Below are 11,909 nucleotides of genomic sequence, written 5' to 3'. Positions count from 1 at the left end.
AGCGAGACCTCATCTCTACAATAAATCAAAAATTAGCCGGGCGTGGTAGTGCATGCCTGTAGTTCCAGCTACTTGGAAGGCTGAGGCGGAAGGTTGGCCGGAGCCCAGCACGTCAAGGCTGCAGTGGCCGGGAACGACCATTGCACTTCAGTCTGGGTGACAGAGTGAGACTCCAACTCAAAAAAAAAAAAAAAGAAAGAAATGAATAATTGAGTATGAAATGGCTACTAAATGCTTCTAGAAATGATGAATGACCATGCCTTTTGCATTTGTTCCAATCGCCATTTTCATCTGCCAAATTTTGTATTTATTCTTCCAAACTCAACAAAGAAATCAACTTTTCCGCAAAACTTCCCTAAATCACCCAAGAGAAATAACTTATATTCATTTTTTTTGTTTTTCCCTGTGTATCTTTCAAAAGCAGGAATATATTTTTATGCATTTTATTTTATTTTATTTGAGTTGGCATCTCACTCTGTCTCCCAAGCTGGATGGAGTGCAGTGGCAGGTTCACAGCCACCCTGCCATCAACCTGCTGGGCTCAGGCAATCCTTCCGCCTCAGTGTTAAAAGTAACCTGAACTATAGTCATGCGCTACCATGCCTGGCTAATTTTTTGATTCATTGTAGAGATGAGGTCTCACCAATTGCCCAGACTGGTCTTGAACCCATGGGCTCAGGCAATCCTCTCACCTCAGCCTCCCAAAGTGCTGAAATTAAAGGCTTGAGTCACCACGCCCGTCCCATTTTTATGCACTTTAAATCCTAGGTTTTTTGACCCTCTGTCACTGAGCATAGTTTATAAATCTGACTTGGAGCCTAAAAAGTCTGACTTGGGGATAAGCCAACTGTGGAGCAAATGTACCCGGAATATTCTCAACCAGCCCTTCACAGGAAAGATTTCACTTTATTGGAGTCTATGTACTTCATATATCCATTCCTACAGTGAGAGTAGCAGTGTTTTGTAATGTTCTAAGTAAACCAAAAAAGTTGCAACCTTATGTTGATTCCCAAAAGTCCTTTGAAAATTTGACTGGTCTGTACATCTTTTTTTTTTTTTTGAGTTGGAGTCTCACTCGGTTGCCCAGACTGGAGTGCAGTGGCCGCTCCCGGCCACCGCAGCCTCGCCTGCTGGGCTCCGGCGATCCTTCCGCCTCAGCCTTCCAAGTAGCCGGAATTACAGGCGCGCGCTACCACGCCCGGCTAATTTTTTTGATTTTATTGTAGAGATGAGGTTTCGCCTGCCCAGGCGGGTCTCCAACCCGCGGGCTCAGGCAATCCACTCACCTCAGCCTCCCAAAGGCGCGGGATTACAGGCTAAGCCACCGAGGCCGGCTTTTTTAATTTTTAAAAAACTGGTCTTCAAACTAAAACATTGCAACACAAAATGTTCTTTCGTTCTGCCTCTCATTAAGAAATATAGGCCAGGCTGTAATCCCAGCACTTTGGTAGGCAGAGGCTAGTGGACTGCCTGAGAAAGAAAGAAAGAGAAAGAAGGAAGGAAGGAAGGGAGGGAGAAGAGATGAAGAGGGAGAAGGAAGACAAGAGAAGAAAGGGAAGGAAGAAAGGAAGAGGAGAGAGAGGGAGAGAAGAAAGAAAAAAAAGAAAAGAGATGAGAAGAAAGAAATATAGTTTGCTACAAAAGACTACATTGCCCTTGATGGGAAAACTACATTTCCCATGATGCCGTAGATCCGGAAGGACGTGAGTCTCGACGCTTCTCGTAATTGCTTATAGACCGGAAGCCGGTATCTTAGTTCTCTTTCCCATCCTGCAAGGTAGGAATGGCGGGGTTCTTATGGCTACTCGATTTGGGGACCCCAATCCTTCCCCATCCGAGCGTGGACGGCATCAAGTCGACACCTACGGGGGTCAGACACACCCAGAGCCAACTGAGAGGCCTCGCAGACGCTTCATTTATTTCGCTTGGGTTTGCGGCGGGGCACGAAGGAGGATGAGGTGGAATGCGGTAGAGGATCTCTCCGGCTGTTCGCCATACGATATTGGGCCGGAGGAACGGGACCCTTTTGGGGGTCCATGACAGGCTGGTGGGGTTGGAGAAACTTGGGCGACGGCGCGGGCTCTGGAATCCCGGGTCTGGGTTCCAGAAGACGCCGCTAAGTCTGTGTTAGCCATGTTGGGGTTTAGGGGCTGAAGCCAGAAGTTTTTTTCCCGGTCTCCCTATGTCCCCGACCGGAAGTCGCCTCTTTGCGCTTTCTTTCAGTCTGAGCTGAGTTTAGGATTAATGTGTTTGTGTCACCTCTTAAACGGAACTTCACGAATGAGACGTTGGTCTCAAAAAGTTAAGAGGAAAGGTCCTGAATGTTCAAGTTCTGGTATCGCTGCTTTTTGGGTGCGGAGACTTGGATAAAGACTATTGAGTTTTTCAGTTCGCACAATGCGAATCATAAAATCATGATGTAGGACTTTTGCTCACTATTTAGCAGAAACCTAATGCGTGTGAAAGCCTCAAAAAGTGTGTAGTGTCTTGAGACAACCCCAAGGTGAACCATAATGAGGATTTGGGGGTAGAAGTGTAAATTAGTTTGGGAGAAAGACCTATCTCTTAAGAGGGGAGGGGGAGTTAGGGTGAGCTTAGCCCAGTTTCAGTATTGCCTTGTTATTGGCTGATTGCTGAAGTGCGTTTTTTTCCTCCAAATACTGGTAGATGGCGGGTGAAAAAGTTGAGAAGCCAAATGCTAAGGAAAAGAAACCTGAAGCCAAGAAGGCTGATGCTGGTGGCAAGGTGAAAAAGGGTAAGCTCAAGGCTAAAAAGCCGAAGAAGGGGAAACCCCACTGCAGCCGAAATCCTGTCCTTGTCAGAGGAATTGGAAGATATTCCCGATCTGCTATGTATTCCAGAAAGGCCTTGTACAAGAGGAAGTACTCAGCAGCTAAATCCAAGGTAAGGAAGAGGGAAGCACTGACCATTGTATCTTAGCCTTCATTGTCATCCTCTTACCTTGTGATGCATTTGTGTCCTTGTAGGTTGAAAAGAAAAAAAAGGAGAAGGTTCTTGCAACTGTTACAAAACCGGTTGGTGGTGACAAGAATGGTGGTACCCGAGTGGTTAAACTTCGCAAAATGGTAAGATTTAGAGACTGATAACGCTTACCAAACTTGACTTTTGTGAAGATTTTTTGTGTCCTCGGGTCACATCAGTTTCTCCTTACCAGTCGCTAATCACAAATACAGGGTCTGGGTTTGCAACTTGGTTTTAGCTTTTACGTCTAATCTTAAATAAATTACTTTTCAGTGCTTTATATCTTGATTGCTCACTTTTTTGATTTGAAGTCTCACTCTGTTGCCCAGGCTGGAGTGCAGCAGCATGCTCACAGCCATTGTAGATTCGACCTTTTGCTTAGCCTTCCAAGTAGCTGGAATCACAGGTGTGCGCCACCACATCCGGCTAATTTTTGATTTATTGTAGAGATAAGGTCTCACTGAGTTGCCCGGGCTGGTCTCAAACCCCTGGACTCAGGAAATCCTCTCACCTCCACCTCCCTAAGTGCTGGGATTACAGGCGTGAGGCACTGCACCTGGCTGCTTTATTTCTTTATATGTGAAATGGGAAGAAAGGTTAACTCATTGGGTTGTTGGTGGAGGTTAAGTGAAACGATGCATAACGCCTATCCTAGAGAACATTTATTTACCCTCTAGAGCAGTTCCTTGGCCTCTCTCAGGGCACACAAGGCCCAGTGTATTCTCTGAATACTTTGTAATTTCGATATGGAAACATTCTCATCATATTATATAACAACTGGTAATTACTGCATCAGAGGGAAAATAACATTCGGGCTGGTTTTTCTCTTCAGTGATCATGTTTCTGGTGTCAGACTGTATGAGTGTATGTATAAAATGTTAGAAATAGGTTATCGTGAGTTGTCATATCCTTAATGGCCCTTACATGTCTTAAAAACAAACCATATTTCCCTCTTCCTAACATGCAAAATATGGTGTGTCATACATGTTTTCCCGAAGGAGTTTACGTTGAGTAGAGAACAAGAACATGAGTAATGCTCACTGCCACACTGTATATGAAGGTAGCTTGTTCTGTAATCTCTGAAGTTTTATCTCAAGTTTGCAAAGGTATCTTGATTGGTGCTTATTTTGCTTGAGCACACAGCTCCTTTGTTAAATAAGTTCCGTTATGTGTTTTGCACATGAAATTATGGAAGCAGAGTTGACCTTTTCCAGGTTTAAAATCTACTTAGGATTGATGAAAATGGAATAGCACAAATAGTGTTTTGAGTAAATAAAGACTATAGCAAAGGTTTCATTGACCTAGAACTTAGTTCTCCTATCTGAAAGACTTAAATAAGTGGGCCTGTGGACTCTTCTCCAGCCTAGATATTATCCGACTGAAGATGTGCCTCGAAAACTGTTAAGCCATGGGAAAAAGCCCTTCAGCCAGCACATTAGAAAACTGCGAGCCAGCATCACTCCCGGGACCATCCTGATCATCCTCACTGGGCGCCACAGAGGCAAGGTGAGCAGAGCGCCTGCACTTTTCATTTGTGGGGAGAACTTGATCGTGTGTATTTGCACTCTGGGTGTAGCATTCCTTTACTCTGTTTTGCAGTGCAGGGAGGGTGGAGTTTTAAGGAGGGAAATGACCCATAACAGACAACCAACAATACAGACACTCCCTAGCAGAGCATTTAGTATACAGATACATCCTCTGCATCATTTTCATTGCTTTATATTCATCTGTTGTAAACACTTTTCAGTTGCTGAAAAGTTTAATCCATAATAAATAACTTGACTAACCTTTTTGAGTTGGAGTCTCACTCTGTTTCCCAGGCTAGAGTGCAGTGGCATGCTAATGGCCACTGGGCTCAGATGATACTTTTGCCTCAGCCTTCCAAGTAGCTGGAACTACAAGCAGGAACCACTGCACCCAGTCTAACCATATCTCGTTGGTTGTATTACTTGTTTTTTGGTTTTTTTGAATTGGAGTCTCTGTTGTTCAGGCTGGAGTGCAGTAGTACACTCACGGCACAGCAGCCTTGACCTGCTGGGCTCAGGTGATCCTTCTGCATCAGCCTTTTGAGTAGCTAGAACTACAGGCATGTGCTACCACACCTGGCTAATTTTTTATTTATTGTAGAGATGAGGTCTCACCAAGTTGCCTGGACTGGTCTTGAACCTCTGGACTCAAGCAGTCCTCTCATCTCGGCCTCCCAAAGTGCTGTAATGATAGGCGTGAGCTACCATGCCCGGCCGCTTGTATCACTTGTTACAAGTGACACATACCCATTTGCTCAAAAATGTGTTTATGTTTGAGCTACTTCCTTGGTAGCTTGGTGTGGTTATTTTCCAAAACTGCTGGGTCATATACAAGCAGAAATTTCCTGTCTGTGATTTGATTAATTCAGAAATCAATTCCTGATTGCAGAAAACTAATTATTTTCTGTTTAACTTACAGAGGGTGGTTTTCCTGAAGCAACTGGGCAGTGGCTTGTTACTTGTGACTGGTAAGAATTCTTTTTTTGTTTTTTTTTTTTTTGCGGGGGAGGCGGGGATTGGGGTTTTTTTTTTTTTTTGAGCCAAGGTGTCACTTGTTTCTCAGTGGCACAATCATAGCTCACTGCAACCTCAACCTGGGTTCAGGCAATCCTGCCTCAGCCTCCCAAGTAGCTGGGACTACAGGTGCATACCACCATGCTCAGCTAACTTTTTGGGTTTTTTTGTAGAGACAGGGTCTCACTGTGTTGCTCAAGCTGGTCTGAAACTCCTGGGCTCAAGTGATTCACCTGCCTCAGCTTCCCAAAGTACTGGGATTACAGGGATGAGCCACTGTGCCCATTGGGACATTCTTTTTTTGTTGTTTTTTTGAGTTGGAGTCTCACTCTGTCGCCCAGACTGGAGTGCAGTGGCCACTCCGGCCACCGCAGCCTCGACCTGCTGGGCTCCGGCAATCCTTCCGCCTCAGCCTTCCAAGTAGCTGGAACTACAGGCGCGTGCTACCATGCCCGGCTAGTTTTTTGGTTTATTGTAGAGATGAGGTCTCGCCAAGTTGCCCAGACGGGTCTCGAACCCGCCAGCTCAGGCAATCCACTCACCTCAGCCTTCCAAGATGTGGGATTACAGGCTGAGCCACCGAGCCCGGCTTAGTGGGACATTCTTAATGCCATGAGATTCTGAGCCCCATTTCATTTCCTTGTGTACATGTGGGTTAAAGGGAGGCAGACTTTGAACTTTGTGTATCAGCACATCAGGTAACTCACCTAAATTATGGAATGATGGTTTCCCCTTTTCCTCACTAAATCAGTGTTTTGTTTTGCTTCCCTTAGGACCTCTGGTCCTCAATCGAGTTCCTCTGAGAAGAACACACCAGAAATTTGTCATCGCCACCTCCACAAAAATTGATATCAGCAATGTGAAGGTCCCAAAACATCTTACTGATGCTTACTTCAAGAAGAAGCAGCTGCGGAAGCCCAGGCACCAGGAGGGTGAGATCTTTGACACAGAAAAAGAGGTAAGTTTCTATTTCTGTCATCTCCTGTGATAACACTGGCCCTTATAGTTGAGAAACAAAATAAACAGGCTTAAGCATTGTTGCATAAAAGAAAAATGAAAGGTATGAGTCCTGAGGAATGTCTGGGAAAAACTTGGTATTTCAGATTCTTCTAAATTTAGTAGCTCTTTTAGGGGTTGGGAGATCAACTTAATATCCTCAGGATGGTGGAATCCTCTAGGAAGCACTGCTATTGTTGTATTGATAATGTGCTCTTATTTATCCTTGGTGTATATTAAAGTAGACAAAAGAGCAAGAGCTGTTGTTAACAAAATAGGTTGTATTTCACAGCACTCCAAAGGAAGGATTGTCACAGTTGCCTTTAATGTCTTCTGAATATTCCTGGGAATGAATACTTGGGAGATAGAATTTCTTAGTTGACCAAGTAATTGGTGTGTGCCTGTTTTAAATGTTTTTAATTTTCTCTTTACTTAGAAATATGAGATTACAGAGCAGCGCAAGATTGATCAGAAAGCTGTGGACTCGCAAATCTTACCAAAAATCAAAGCTATTCCTCAGCTCCAGGGCTACCTGCGATCTGTGTTTGCCCTGACAAATGGTGTTTATCCTCACAAATTAGTGTTCTAAATTTCTTTGAAAGAACCTAATTAAAGAACTAATAATGTTTTGTTTGTGTCTGTTTTTTAAAAAAATTCTTGTATGTGTGGAGGTGGATTTTTACCCCTCATCAGGCTACTGGAGTTTTGCCTCTGCTATTAAGGAGGTGGGCTGGAGGGGAGTGGTGTCTCTGCAGCAGTGCCTGCTCCCCCTTAGCTTTGAATCAGTGTTCTGGCTTCAGATTGACTCAAAAACTTTTTCACCCACTTTCTACCAATATGAAATGGTGGCATCTTCCCACTCGTCCTGAGCAAGTCTAAATTAGACGTGGATGAAAAACAACTATGGAGTCTTCAAGTCACAAACTCTATTCCTCCTCCATCTGCTCAATGTCCATTCCCTCCCTCATAATCATTGCTATTGGTGTTTTTCTTTTATTTTTGAGTTGGAGTCTCACTGTGTCGCCCAGGTTGGAGTGCAGTGACAAACGGCCACCACAGCCTTGACCTGCTGGCTAAGGTGATCTGCCTCAACCTTCCAAGTAGCTGGAAGTACAGGGATGTGCCCCCACATCCAGTTAAATTTTTTTTTCTTTTTATTCTAAAGGTGTGGGGTACAATTCAGGATTAGATATACAAGTGGTCATCATACAGGGAAAGTGTGGGCTTCCCTTTGGTCCCTACTTTGCCTGGTTTGAGATCAGTTACCGTTATTGATGTGTCCTCCCCACCTCGGCAGTATTGGTATTATAGGCTTGAGCCATAGTGTCCAACCCCCAGCTAATTTTATTTAGTGTAGAGACCAGATCTTGCCAAGTTGCCCAGACTGGCCTCAAACCCCTGGGCTCAGGCAATCTCGCCTCCATCTCCCAGTGTTGGGATTATAGGCATGAGCTCCCATACCCAGTGGTGTTCCAAGAGAAGAGTTGATGCTGTATTGCTGAGACTAGGTGCAGTGTCTTCAGGAGTGTGATACAGGACGTTACAGTCTCCCAAGTAGCTGACATCCCACTGTACCTGGCTGCTGTTAATTTCTTGTATATCTAAACATATATCAAATGAGTATAATTGATTACCTTCCCCCCCTTTTTTTTTTATTCTGGGGTCTCAAGCTGGAGTGCAGTGACATGATCACCACAACCTTGACTTCGGCTCAGGCCTCCCTGGTAACTGGGACTACAGGTGTGTGATATGCTCACCTAGTTTTTTGTAGAGGCAATGTCTCACTATGCTGGTTAGGCTGTGTGCCTCCGCTTAACCAAAACACCTATATACTGGGTATACTGTTACAGTTGGTGACTATTCCAGAGAATGTGTCTATGCACATGGTATAGTATTCATCTTGTGGATATTTGGGTTCCCTTCATTTGTAATCAAACTGTTGTAGTAAATAACCTGGGGTATGCATATAGATAACACAGATACCTATAGGATAAGTTCCCAGATAGTTTTCTGCTGGTTCAAAGAACTTACCACATTTTAATTTTGGTAGATTGTCCCAAACTGTCTTCTGGATGTTATGCCATTTCATCTGCCCTGGTAATGGGTGAGACATGCCATAGGCTCCCTGAAGAGTGGGTCATGAAGCTTGGATGTTTTGCCAATAGGAAAGTAAAAAGTAGGCCTGGCACAAGCCTGTAATCCCAGCACTTTGGGAGGCCGAGGTGAGAGGATTGCCTGTGCCCACAGGTTGGAGAACAGCCTGGGCAACTTGGCAAGACCTTATCTCTACAATAAGCCTAAACATTAGTTGGGTGTGGTAGCGTGTACCTTATAGTTACAGCTACTTGGAAAGTGAGGTGGAAGGATTGCCGGAGCCCAGCAGGCTGATGTTGAGGTGACCATGAGCATGCCACTCACTCCAGCCTAAAAGAAAAGTAAAAAGTGGACTCTGATAGTTTTCAAAATGAGCTTTATTGATAAATTGTGTATGGCAGAGTTCACAATTTTGAGTGTGCAGTCTGACACCTGTGCAGTGGTGAGAGCACTACCAAGAGGATTTCCATCACCTCATGAAGTTTACTCATGTCAGCTCCTACACCACAGCCTTGATCTGCTGGGCTCAGGTGATCCTCAGCCTAAAACACAATGTATTAATAGTAATATGACAAATTGTCTTGATTTTATGGGTCCTTTTTAAGGATCTCGGACATTTAAGGAACCCTGGATCCTACTTTGGGAACCACTGCCCTAGATCCTTTGCATTGCTCCAAAAGTAGAATGAAACACATTCTACCCCTTTTAACTTGTTTTGACCAGTGGAGTATGTCATAAGTGATGTGTGTCATCCAAGTCTAGGCTTGTGCAGCTGCCATTCTTGCCCTCTTGGGGCACTGCTGCAGCCATGCTTAGAAGTCAGGGCTAACTTTCCTGAGGATGCATGAGGCCATATGGAGAGAAAGGCCCAACCAAGAGCCAGCTATGCAAATGATGCCACCAGAGCCCAGCCAGCCAGCCAGACGCAGTCATACCACCAGATGCCTAAAGCCCTGGGAATGACCCTAGGCAAGACCAGCGGAACCACACAGCAGAGCCCAACCCAAGATACTCACAGAATTATAGGCACACAAAGAGGAGGTTGTTTTAAGCAATTGTTTGATACCATAGTTAATGTTATGTATATAGGAGGTATACAAGAAAATGTTAACAATGATCGTCTCAAAGGATAAGAATAAATTGTCTTTATTTTCTTTTGCTTATACACATGAGCTAAGAAAATGCACATATATTTAATTATTTTAAAAAGTAAATTTCATAAATGTATCACTTTTTAGAAAATATATGTGGGAGTGTATATTCAGGGCAACTTGAATCTATGCTCCCAGGGGAAAAGGAAAAAGAAAAAAAAAGTATATGTATAGTTTTGCAACTAGATAAAAATATGTGTGCATAAATACAAAAGTTAAAAGGGAATATAATTTACCCAAATGAATTGCAAACATGACTACACAAAACCTGCACATCATTGTTTATAGCAGTTTTATTCATAATTGCCAAAACTTGGAAGCAATCAAAATGCCCTTAAGCCGGACTTGGTGGCTCAGCCTGTAATCCTGTGCCTTTGGGAGGCTGAGGTGAGTGGATTGCCTGAGTCCGCAGGTTCGTGACTGCCTGGGTAACTTGGCAAGACCTTATCTCTACAATAAATCAAAAATTAGCTGGGCATGGTAGCACACCTGTAGTTCCAGCTACGAGAAAGGCTGAGGCGGAAGGATCGCCAGAGCCCAGCAGGTTGAGGCTGCGGTGGCCGGGAGCGGCCACTGCACTCCAGTCTGGGTGACAGAGTGAGACTCCAACTCAAAAAAAAAAAAAAGCCCTTCAGCAAATGATACATCCATAACATGGGATATCATTTAGTGATGAAATGAGCTACCAAGCCACAAAATACATGGAGGAGCCTTAAATACATGTACTACTAGGGGACAGAAGCCTGTCTGAAAAGGCTACATACTATATGAGTCCAAATATATGGCATTCTGAAAAGGCAAAACCTGACAGATCGTAAAAAGATCAGAGGTTGCCAGGGCATGGGATGGTGGGCATGGGTGATGGGTTGGAGAGGGAGGGATGGATGAGTGAAACATAGGGGATGTTTAGGGTGGGAATCTATTATGCATGATGCTGGAATGATGGATACATGTCATTATATGTTTGTCAAAACCCTCAGAATGTACAATACAAAGAGTAAACTCCAATGTAAACAATATGCTTTAGGTAATAACTATCAATATTGTCTCACCTTTTGTAACGAACCACACTAATGCAAGATATTAATGAATAAGAGAAACGGTTAGCCAGGCGTGGTAGCGTGCACCTGTAGTTCCGGCTACTTGGAAGGCTGAGGCGGAAGGATCGCGGAGCCCAGCAGGTCGAGGCGGTGGTGGCCAGGAGCGGCCACTGCACTCCAGTCTGGGCAACAGAATGAGACTCCAACTCAAAAAAATAATAAAAATAATTAAAAATTGACCGGGCTTGGTGGCTCAGCCTGTAATCCCAGCACTTTGGGAGGCCGAGGTGAGTGGATTACCTGAACCTGAGGGTTCAAGACCTGCCTGGGGAACTTGGCGAGACCTCATCTCCACTATAAATCAAAAACTAGCCGGGCGTGGTAGCGCGCCCCTGTTGTTCCAGCTACTTGGAAGGCTGAGGCGGAAGGATTGCCAGAACCCAGCAGGTCAAGGCTGCGGTGGCCAGGAGCGGCCACTGCACTCCAGTCTGGGTGACAGAATGAGACTCCAACTCAAAAAAATAAATAAAAATAAATAAATAAATAAAATTATCCGGGGGTAGTAGCGCACGCCTGTAGTTCAGCTACTGGAAGGTTGAGGTGGAAGGATCACTGGAGCCCAGCAGGTGGAGGCCGCAGTGGCCGGGAGCGGCCACGGCACTCCAGTCTGGGCAACAGAGTGAGACTCTGACTCAAAAAAAAAAAAATTATGTACTTTCCACTCAATTTTTCTGTAAATAATAACATTGCTCAAAAATTAAAGTCTTTTTTTTTGTTAGAGTCTCACTCTTACCCAGGCTGGAGTGCAGTGGCACGCTCACAGTCACCACAGCCTCAACTTGCTGGGCTCGGGCAATCCTTCCACCTCAGCCTTCCTAGTAGCTGAAACTACAGGCAAGCGCCACCACACCTGGCTAATTTTTTGATTTATTGTAGAGACAAGGTCTTGCCATATTGCCCAGGCTTGTCTCGAACCCATGGGCTCTGGCAATCCTCTCCCCTTGGACTCCCAAAGTGCTAGGATTACAGGCATGAGCTGCTGTACTCAGTTTAAAAATTAAAGTCTCAATTTGTAAAAGTATATGCATATATATATATATATATAT

At 44.4% G+C, this 11,909-nt stretch overlaps 1 protein-coding gene across 2 annotated transcripts; it reads left to right on the top strand.

The window, feature by feature from the left end:
• Positions 1–1,725: 1,725 nt before the first annotated feature.
• Positions 1,726–7,147, top strand: RPL6 (ribosomal protein L6). Of its 2 annotated transcripts, none has more exons than XM_008051106.1 (7): positions 1,726–1,777; positions 2,668–2,904; positions 2,988–3,086; positions 4,345–4,488; positions 5,428–5,476; positions 6,296–6,480; positions 6,955–7,147. In XM_008051106.1, the coding sequence occupies exons 2-7, from the start codon at positions 2,668–2,670 to the stop codon at positions 7,105–7,107; spliced, it is 867 nt and encodes a 288-aa protein (XP_008049297.1). In that variant the 5' UTR covers positions 1,726–1,777; the 3' UTR covers positions 7,108–7,147. The 2 variants fall into 2 exon arrangements, with proteins under 2 accessions (XP_008049297.1, XP_021564802.1); XM_021709127.1 differs by lacking the exon at positions 1,726–1,777 and having other exon boundaries at positions 2,672–2,745; positions 2,862–2,904.
• Positions 7,148–11,909: the final 4,762 nt, after the last annotated feature.

The sequence above is a fragment of the Carlito syrichta genome, unplaced genomic scaffold, assembly GCF_000164805.1.
Source record: "Carlito syrichta isolate Samal-C Ts95f unplaced genomic scaffold, Tarsius_syrichta-2.0.1 Scaffold164274, whole genome shotgun sequence".
NCBI lineage: Eukaryota > Metazoa > Chordata > Mammalia > Primates > Tarsiidae > Carlito > Carlito syrichta.
This window is presented reverse-complemented; position numbering and strand designations above follow the sequence as displayed.

Bases quoted from the DNA above. Each gene is read 5' to 3' on its own strand.
- RPL6 (XM_008051106.1), top strand. From the start codon at position 2,668: ATGGCGGGTGAAAAAGTTGAGAAGCCAAATGCTAAGGAAAAGAAACCT. The intron at 3,087-4,344 runs GTAAGATTTAGA...ACTCTTCTCCAG, and splicing joins TGGTTAAACTTCGCAAAATG to CCTAGATATTATCCGACTGA. The intron at 5,477-6,295 runs GTAAGAATTCTT...TGCTTCCCTTAG, and splicing joins TGGCTTGTTACTTGTGACTG to GACCTCTGGTCCTCAATCGA.